This window comes from Hyperoodon ampullatus (genome assembly GCF_949752795.1).
Source record: "Hyperoodon ampullatus genome assembly, chromosome: 2".
In the NCBI taxonomy this organism is placed as follows: Eukaryota; Metazoa; Chordata; class Mammalia; order Artiodactyla; family Ziphiidae; genus Hyperoodon; species Hyperoodon ampullatus.
This window is the reverse complement of record NC_136915.1, coordinates 41,047,554-41,057,883: the sequence shown is the minus strand read 5'-3', so window position 1 is coordinate 41,057,883 and position 10,330 is coordinate 41,047,554. Positions and strand designations below refer to the sequence as shown.

The following is a 10,330-nucleotide window of genomic DNA, read 5'->3' as shown; positions in this document are numbered from 1 at the left end:
TCTGTATGTGTAATGTATTTCTCACTAAAAATGATTTTTAAAACGATTGGCTTGGGCAATCTCTTAGATTTCCTTAATCATCGATGGTCTATGGCCCACCCACTTTGCAACTGGACCTATTTTTGGCCCCTCATTGACAGTTCAACTTAAAACAATATACACTGAGTTGCATACACAGGTGATTAGACGGGAAACCTTGAAGGGAGGGGGGCGACGCACTAACAAAGAATCGCAGAATAGGAGACTTTGAAGAGGAAGGTGATGTGATTGAGGCCCCTCTTCTCAGGGAGGCAACCTGAGTTTTACATGAGAGCTCCTGAGGTCCAGTCCTGGTTCTGCCTTTGAATTGAGCACGTCTCTTCTCCAATCCCGTTTTCTCATGCTGGCTTTGAACACCGTAAGGAAATTCAAATAAGAGAACGAATAATCGTTATTATTCTTTACAGTTGGGGAATTGAGGCCGCGGGGGGACGCCACTAGCCCAAGTTGCCACTGCCACGTTGTAACTCAGGGCTCCTGAGTCCAGCACCCTGACCTGCGCACTGTCCTATTATACAGCTATTTTCTTCTTCTGGCTTTGGGCCCATAGTTTAACGTCACAGACGAACTGCCCCGCCCCACCCCGCCTCGCCCCTTAGGAAGCCCCGCCTCCTCGAGCGGCCCCGCCCCGCCCTGCCCGGCGTTCGCTGAGTCCCGCCCCCAGCCGCTCGCCCTCGAGCGGCGGCTCCGGCGCGTCCCCGCTAGCGTCTCTTCCGGCCCCGCCCCTCCCGGCTGCCAAGACAACGAGTCCGCGCCCCGCGCACGGCTGCCGCTCGGGCGGGACCCAGGCTGGACCGCGGACCCCGGCCTGGGGGCACAGCTGCTACCGCCGCCGCCACCTCGTCTCCTCCCCTCCCCGCCCCGCGTCTCCTCGCCTCCCTCGGGTCCGCGGCCGGGGTCCCTCCCCGCCGCCCCAACCCTGCGCGGATGCCGAAAGTAAAGGCGCTGCAGTGCGCCCTGGCGCTGGAGATCCACTCTGTGAGTACCGCTCGCGCCCCCATCGCCGCCGCCTGGGTGTCGTCAGCCCCCGGAATTTACTAGGGACGCCGCCTCCGTTCACTTCCGAGGACCCCGGGTCACCGCGAAACCTCCTCCACCCTTCGAATCGTCCCTATGGAGCTTTGATCCCGTGTCATTTGGCTCTTCCCCAACCTCAAAATCACGAACGCCCTCCACTCCAGCCACGCAGAGGCCTGACGCCCCCCACCGAACCCCTCCACCTCAGCTCCCCTAGCTTCCTCCCAACTTCCAGTTCGGGTTCCTTCGAATCCTTTCCAAACCACTTTAGAAAGTCCTCCTTTCTCCTCTCTTAACTTTCCAGTGAATTGGGTGGGGGAAGAGGCTTGTTTTAAAATTCCTCTTCTCTGCTCCAGTTCTTTTAGTGAGAGTATTACTGGCCCGACTTCTCCCCAGCCTTCGGGGGCGGGGAGGGGTGCTTTTCTTCCCAGATCACGGCTGGCGGATTCTTTCAGACAGATTAACAAGCTTCTGATTAGTGAAGGGGCCTTTCCTCTCAAAGTAGAGTCTCCACACCCCGCAACCGAAATGTGTCAGCATTGCACACAGCACCTTGCCATCTACCCCAGGGCCAATACCTCGGAAACCATTTCAGGTCCCTCCAGCCCCCAAACTCTCCCGATGTTGAGAAGGAACCCCTATCCTTCCCTTCAGTCCAAGAAAGGCACCAGCTTTTAGAGGGACACTACTAATTCCCTAAACGTGCTCCAGAGGACCTTCAGCCCCACCCAGTCACTCTCCAGACATGCTGAAGAGGATAGTGTCCCCCCAGCTTGCTGTGGAAATCCAGCTGAGGCAGAGAACCCACTGCCCTTCCTCAGGTGAAAGGCCTTGGACCTCTCCATGCCATGAGCAAACGCCATTCCTCTGAATAATCTCACAAGACCCTTCCAAGGGGTTTTGATCTCCTTCCCCCTCATTCTTTACAGGACCCTCTCATTCTCCTTTTCAGATGAAATCTCTAGCCTCTCTCTTCTAGAAGAAATCCCCCCCAAAAGTCTTTCCATGCCTCCATTTTAGACCTGTAGGCAGTTTGGAAACAAAATTCCTCCTTCAGTACTTTTTTTCTTTTTCCACTTCTCTAAGTCCTTTTATTTCTCATCTCTTTGATCTCCCAGCAAAACGGGGTGTGTGTGTGTGTGTGTGTGTGTGCACGTGTGTGTGCTTAAATAGCCAACACCATTCCTCTGGGTGCTGCATGGAGTAGCCCTCCCCACTTCCTTCCTTCAGGCTCTGCAGTCAAGGCTCTCTATCCCCCCACCACAAAGCATCCTCTGCTTTCCTTGCTGTCTTTCCTCACATTACAATGAGGCCGCTGTAGCACAGTCCCTGAAACCTCCAGGGAAGTCACAGGACTGTTTTAGGTCTTTGGCTAGGTCTTAAAGAAAGGAAGGCCGGGCAGGGCAGAGTGTGAGGCAGGCGTGGAGAAGAAAGTTTCTGGCACTGTCGCTTTATCTTTAAGGCTGCAGAGATTTTACTCACTGCAGTGTCAGAAACTCTATAGTTTTGGCTCCAGATGTTTTTTTCATCCCACAGCTGCCAAAGCTTGGCAGCCTTTTTGTAAAGGAGGATTCATTTGGCAAAAGAATACATGAAGTTTCCTGAACCGCTGCGCCCAGGGCAGTTAGTAAAACTCCTGAATTCAGCCTCTTTAGACTTTGTTACTGGCTGCTTCTTCCTCTTCTGCTAACCAATGCAGTTTAGCAGCCTGGTGAGAGCAGCTGCCTGACAGGCCGGATGTTGCTTTCCTTCCTTGACCAATCCAGACCTGCTTAGAGCAAGCACTTGGTGGTACTGACTACTGCCTGAAGGGGTCAGAGAGAGTTATTTCACTACCCTTTCTCCCCAGTATTAGTTGTCAGGCGGAAAGTGAATGGCTGTATAATGGAGCTTTGTTCATCGTGGCTTAAGAAATTATGCAGGTGGAAACATTCCTATTTCATTTTTTTTCAACAGACATTTGAGTTACAGAATTTTACAGTTCTAAGAAATCTTAGCTTTCATTGGATTGAATTTCTTTTTATGGGTGAGAAAATTGAGGCTTAGCTTGACTAAATATTTTCTAGGTTTGCGCAACTATTTAGGGGCAGATCTGCAGCAAGATGCTAAGTTTTCTGACCAGGAAAAACCCCATTAAATGACTGTGATGCGCAGAAGGAGCAAAAAAGACCGTTAATAACCACACACATTAAACAAGCTTGATTGATTTGGCTTTGATTGAATGGAGGAATTAATGTGAGCATAGATATTTTTAACATCTTTTCAATTTCATTCTTTTCAATTTCATTTAATTCTTTACATTTATGGGGTATAAAAGTCAAAACTGTATAAAATAATACACTCTGAGAAGTCTCATTTCCAGCCCTTTTCAAACCTTTTTTCCATCTATTTTCATCTGCTGTAGGTAAACATTTTTATTGGTGTCTGATTTATTCTTCTAGTATTTCCCTTTGTAATATAATCAAATAGATACATACACACACATACACACACACACACTGTACACTCCCCCCTTCCGATATATATTTTTTTACCTTCCTTCACAATAGGTAGCATATTATATAAGCTAGTCTGCACTTTGCTTGTTTTCTTTCCTTAATGTATCCTGAAGATCACTCTAGGTAAGTGGGCATCTTCTTTTCCCTCAACTTTTTATTGACATTTTTCAAACATACACAGTAGTTGGGAGAATAGTACAATGACTATATTTCATGACTTATGTACATTAATTTGATATATCTGTATATTTGTATATGTATAATAATAAATATTTTTTACTAAAAATATGAAAGTAAATTGTTGCCATGAGACTCCTAAATACTTCAGCATATATCTTCTAAAAATAAGGACATTGTTCTAAATAACCACAATACTATTATCACACCTAAGATAATTATCCATAATTTCTTAGTATCTAGTCCATTTTCAAGTTTTCCTAGTTGTCAACAAAAATGGCTTGTATAGTTAACTTTTTCAAACAAGGATCCACTCAAAGTTTACATGTTGCATTTGGTCGTTAGGTTGTTTTAGTCCATTTTAACATAGAGCAGTTCTACTGTTTCATTCCCACAATGTTTCCCCCCCACTGTGGATTTAGATAAATTCATACACTCATACAACCATTATTTGGATCAAGATTTAGAACACTTCCATCGCCACAGTAAATTCCCTTGTTCCCCCTTTTAAGCCCCACGCAGAGGGAACTCCTCTTCTGATTTCTATCAGGGAAGATTAGTTTGCCAGTACTTGAACATCATATTAAATGAGCTATATAGTGTGTAATATTTTGTGTGGGCTTCTTTCGTTCATCGTATTTTTTTGTTTGTTTGTTTTTTGGTTTTTTGGTTTTTTTGTTGTTGTTTATTTTTTTGGGGGGCAACTTTTGTATATTTGACACATTACATAAATTAACTCTGATTTTTCTTAGCAGCTTGCGATGGCTCCTCAATGCTTCTTTTTTTTTTTTCCTCATAAATCTTTTTTTTTTTTTTTTTGCTTTATAACAAATTTAATCAGTTATACATATACATATGTTCCCATATCCCCTCCCTTTTGCGTCTCCCTCCCACCCTCCCTATTCCACCCCCCCCATCCCACCCCTCCAGGCGGTCACAAAGCACCGAGCTGATCTCCCTGTGCTATGCGGCTGCTTCCCACTAGCTATCTACCTTACGTTTGGTAGTGTATATATGTCCATGCCGCTCTTTCACTTTGTCACAGCTTACCCTTCCCCCTCCCCATATCCTCAAGTCCATTCTCTAGTAGGTCTGTGTCTTTATTCCTGTCTTACCCCTATGTTCTTCATGACATTTTTTTTTCTTAAATTCCATATATATGTGTCAGCATACAGTATTTGTCTTTCTCTTTCTGACTTACTTCACTCTGTATGACAGACTCTAGGTCCATCCACCTCATTACAAATAGCTCAATTTCGTTTCTTTTTATGGCTGAGTAATATTCCATTGTATATATGTGCCACATCTTCTTTACCCATTCATCCGATGATGGACACTTAGGTTGTTTCCATCTCCGGGCTATTGTAAATAGGGCTGCTATGAACATTTTGGTACATGTCTCTTTTTGAATTATGGTTTTCTCAGGGTATATGCCCAGTAGTGGGATTGCTGGATCATATGGTAGTTCTATTTGTAGTTTTTTAAGGAACCTCCATACCGTTCTCCATAGTGGCTGTACCAATTCACATTCCCACCAGCAGTGCAAGAGTGTTCCCTTTTTTCCACACCCTCTCCAGCATTTATTGTTTCTAGATGTTCATCATATTTTTGAGACTCATTCATGTGCTGTGCCTCTTGGTATTTCCTTTATATTGTGGGGTAGCATTCTATCATATGATTTGTATCATGTTCTATCATAAACCACAACATGTTTACCCATTCTCTTTATTGTTGATTATTTGGGTTGTTACCAAGTTGTGGTTGTCATGGATAAAACTACTATGAACATTCATTCCTACAGAAGTTTTTTTATGCACGTTACCTTTTGGAGACCAGGCTCGGATACAGAATATCCCATGTTGTGTTATTGTCTGAATTTTTCCCCATCGTGGTGATATTTAATTTGTTCTTCTAAACTGGAAATTAGGTGTTTTATTTCTACCTGCCTATTGAAAGTGTGGCACTTCATTCCCTTCTCCCCTTTCCATGTTTATTTTTTTGCTGTAGTCTTGTATTTGTGGTATCTCATGTTTAATACTGTGGTAATATGAGAGCAAAACCATAGTAAACATGAAAGGTTTTGGTGTATAATGCAATATTTTGTGTTGCTCAACAGAGCCGTGACTTGAGAGAAAATATATTGCTGGGAAGAAAGTGTGACTTTTCTCAAGGAATCTTGGGAGAATGATGTAATATGCCAAAGTAACTTGTTTTTAAAGAGCAGCCAAAAATTATATTTCCCATCACTTACACTTTTAATATTTGAAACATCTTACCTTTGATATGAAAAACTATATTTGCTGCTTCTTCTCTCTACCTTCTTCTTCTTATTCAGTAGTGAAGTTTTCATGAGATGTTTTTAGGTATATAGAAGGAAGAAATTGGAGGTACAAGAGTAAAGCCCAATGCCTGGGCAATAAAATCAGCCAATTTGCTTTACCTGAATAGTGTCAGTTTTGGGTTAGTCTGTATTGTATAATTCCCATTTTTCTTCTCTATACTCACCTCACCTCGTTACCTCACTCCAATTATTGATAGCAATGAGGCAAAGAGATCTGGGTACTTTTCAATCACAGTTCATCTGAATATTCGTGATCGTTTTCTGGTTTCCTTACTCAGTTATGCTGCAGTTGGTGGTAAATTTCCCTGGAATACAGACTTTTTAAAAACTTTAACTCTAAAGTACTTCAAACTTACAGAAAAAGAAAACCTAAATACTGTGATCTACCCCCATCCTGATTTAATAAATCCTCATTTTACATGTTTCCTGCAAATTTTTATTTTTAAGAAATAAAATGTTACAGATGTAGTTAAGGCCCCTTTGCACCTCTTGCTGAAGCCAATTTTCCTCCGTCCCTTCCTAGAGGTAACATAATCAATATCATGAAGTTGGAGTGTATTCTTTTCATTCAGGTTTTTGTAAGCTTACTACATATTTGTGTACGCCTACGTACTACGTATACTATTGTTCTGTTTTAAAACTTTACACAAATGGTATCATACTGTAGGTATCCTTCTGCAGATCTGTTTTTTCCACTTCACTGTTTCTGAAATTTGTCAGTGTTGATTCTTACAGATCTAGTTAATTTCCTTAATTGTTATGTAATGCTGTATATTTATATGACAGTGATTTAATTCTTATTCCCCTATTGATGGACTTTTAAATACCAGTTTTCCTCTTTTTTAATATTACAAACAATGTTGCAATGAGAGTATTTGAACATACCTTCTGGTGTCCATGAGTCAGTTGTTCTCAAGGGCAGGTATTGTGCCCTAGGGAGCATTCTAGAAATTTGTGGGCTACCTTGTTTGCCATAGTGGTTGGGAGAGATCCTACTGGTGTTGATTATCTGGTATTCTGCATGACTTGACTGTCCCATTGAATATGTATATGAAAACTTGTTTATAATTATTAGAGATTAAGAACATAACTCTGTTTTATGTATAAACACAAAGTCTGGTTTTTTGGGGAAAAAAATGTTTTAAATACAGTGAATTTTCCAGTAATGCAATTACCATGTAAATTGAGGAAAGAGTGTACTTTGTTTTGTTTGGAACTCTGGTAAGAGTTTACTCTTTCAGAAAATCATGGCATCAGTGGCAACTCTGCTTGTGTTTGAGCTGCCAATACGTGACACCTATCATTCAGCTTTTGAAACAGACCAGTTCATGTTGATTCTGTGAATAAGTGCAAATATTTTATCTTCTAGCTTAGTTCTGCCTGAGCGTTTACACATAGAAATATATAATTTATTATAAATTATTTCTGTATTTTTTTCAGTTATGGCATTGGTTTATTTTTTAGTTATGTGTATGGGTAAATTGTAAAATATTAGTTGTAAAAGAAGGGTGTTGGATCTTGTAGAGACCCAGTGCTCTAGGGAATAGATTTAGAAATGGAACTACCAAGTCTTAGGGAATTGGTTTAATTTCCTAGGGCTTCCATAACAAATTTCCTCAAACTTGGAGTCTTAAAGGACAGAAATTTATTCTCTCACAAGCCAGAAGTTAAAACAAAGGTATTGGCAGGGCAGTGCTCCCTTAGAAGGCTCTTGGGGAAGACCCTTCCTTGTTCTTCTAGCTTTCAGTGTCTCCAGGCAGTTCCAGAATGGGGCTGCATAACTCCAATCTCCAATCCTAGAGGTTTCCTTTTCTATGAATAGCCAGTTCATATCCTTTGCCTTTAGGAACATAAGAGTTTTTTTTTTCTTGTTAAATATATTTTGAACACCACCAACCTTTGTTGGTTATATGTAATGTAAATGTCAAAGATCTTCTAGTTGAAGCTTATTTTTTCACTTTGTTTTTGCTCTTTTTAGTAATGCCTTTTGTTTTTATTTTCTATTTTTTGTTGTTATTGTTGCTGGTAAACAAAGAATGCTGAGTCTTTTAAGTTAACTTTTTTTTTTTTTTTTTTTTTGGCGGTACGCGGGCTTCTCACTGTTGTGGCCTCTGCCGTTGCGGAGCACAGGCTCCGGACGCGCAGGCTCAGTGGCCATGCATGGCTCACGGGCCCAGCCGCTCTGTGGCATGTGGGATCTTCCCGGACCGGGGCACGAACCCGTGTCCCCTGCATCGGCAGGTGGACTCTCAACCACTGCGCCACCAGGGAAGCCCTAAGTTAACTTTTTACAGAACTATAGCATATATTCAGAAAGTGCACAAATCCAAAGTGTGTAATCACCACCCAAATGGATAATTAGAATATTATCAGCACCCCAGGTTGCTTCCTTGTGCTCCATCCCTTCCAGCCACTCCACCTGCCCACCCCCTTCCCCTCCCAGAGGTAACCACTATCTTGACTTCTATCACAACAAATTTTGAACTTTTGAAGTCAGCCTCTTTCTTTCTCCCTCCCTTCTTCCCTCCCCTCCCTCCCTCCTTCGACGTTTACGTATAACTTCTTTGTGAGAATTCATCCATGCTGTTATGTGAAGCAGTAATTCTTTATCCTTTCTATTGTTCCTCCCCCAGCTTTACTGATATATAACTGACAGATAGCATTGTATAAGTTTAAAGTGTACAGTATGTTGATTTGATATGTTTATAAATCGCAAAATGATTACTACCATAGTATTAGCTACCATCTCCATCCTCTCACGTAGTTGCCATTTTTTTTGTGTGTGGTGAAAACAATTAAGATCTACTCTCTCAGCAACATTCAAGTATATAATACAGTGTTATTAGTTATCATCACCATGCTGTACATTAGGTAACCAAACTTGTTAATCTTATAACTGGAAGTTTATACCCTTTCACCAATATCTCCCCATTTCCCCCACCTCCTGAATCCTTGGTAAATACCATTCTACTCTCTGTTTCTCTGAGTTTATCTTTTGTAGATTCCACATATAAGTGATATCTTACAGTTATTTGTTTTTCTCTGACTTGTTTCACTTAACGTAATGCCCTCAGGGTCCATCCAAGTTGTCACGAATGGCAGGATATCCTTTTTCCTGATGGCTGAATAATATTGGTACATATATATCACATGCTCTTTATCCATTCATCCATTATCCATTGACAGACACTTAGGTTGTTTTCATATCTTGGCTGTTGTGTGTAATGCCGTTGTGAACATGGGAGTGCAGATATGAGATCCTGATTTCATTTCCTTTGGATGTATATACAGAAGTGGGATTGCTGGAGCATATGGTCATTCTATTTCAAATTTTTCGAGGAACCTCCATACTGTTTTCCATAGTGGCTATGCTCAATTTACATTCCCACCAGAAATGTCTTAGGGTTCCCTTTTCTTCAGATCCTCACCAACACTTGTTATCTCGTCTTTTTCATGATAGTTAACTCTGACTTGTGTGAGGTGATATCTAATTGTGGTTTTGATTTGCATTTCCCTGATGATTAGCGATGCTGAGCATCTTTTCATGTACCTGTTGGCCATTTGTATGTCTTCGTTGGAAAATTGTTCTGTTCCTGTGTATCCATTTCTTTTGTTGATGACATTTTCATTTTTCTTCCAGTATTGAGATATTACAGATTGTGCTCCTGTGAACATTTTTGTACATGTCTTTGTTGCATATTTTGTATTCAGCAACTTGCTGAAATCTCATATAAGATATTTGGATTTTCTATGTGGGAAATCATGTTTGTAAATAAAGTCAGTTTTGACTTCTCTTGTACAATGTTTTTTCTTTTTTTCCCCTTTTTATTACTTATGTCCTTGATTAGAATCCCCAGTATAATGTTAAATAGTGGGAATAATAGCACATATACTTGTCATTTTATTTTAAGTTATCCCGCTGATGTTTCACCAGTATTAGATTGAATCTTATGAAATTGCTGACAATGGGCCATTTTTTGACTAAAAAAAAAAATGACAATTTCATATATTGCAACCTAATATAATATTGGCTGTAGGATTTTCATTTATTGAGTTAAGAAAGTTCCCTTCTATTCTTTTTTTTTTTTTTGGCTGCACCGTGGCTTGTGGGATGTGGGATCTTAGTTCCTGCCCAGGAATTGAACCTGGGCCCTCGGCAGTGAGAGTGCAGAGTCTTAACCACTGGGAATTCCCCCTAATTTTTAAAATATCCTGAGCTTTGAATTATATTGAATGCTTTTCCCTCAGTCTAATGAGA

General features: G+C 41.2%; 1 protein-coding gene across 4 annotated transcripts in view; it reads left to right on the top strand.

Moving 5' to 3' along the window:
- Positions 1-951: 951 nt before the first annotated feature.
- SPATA6 (spermatogenesis associated 6) overlaps positions 952-10,330 on the top strand; it is a gene marked incomplete at its 5' end in the record, with an annotated part of 155,871 nt that continues 146,492 nt past the window's right edge. For 3 of the 4 annotated variants that reach the window (XM_079698369.1, XM_079698370.1, XM_079698368.1), the window contains one exon: positions 967-1,017. In XM_079698369.1, the coding sequence (XP_079554495.1) occupies positions 967-1,017 (51 nt within the window). Of the gene's footprint in view, positions 1,018-10,330 lie in introns of all 4 variants that reach the window. The other variant, XM_079698371.1, reaches the window with a different exon arrangement.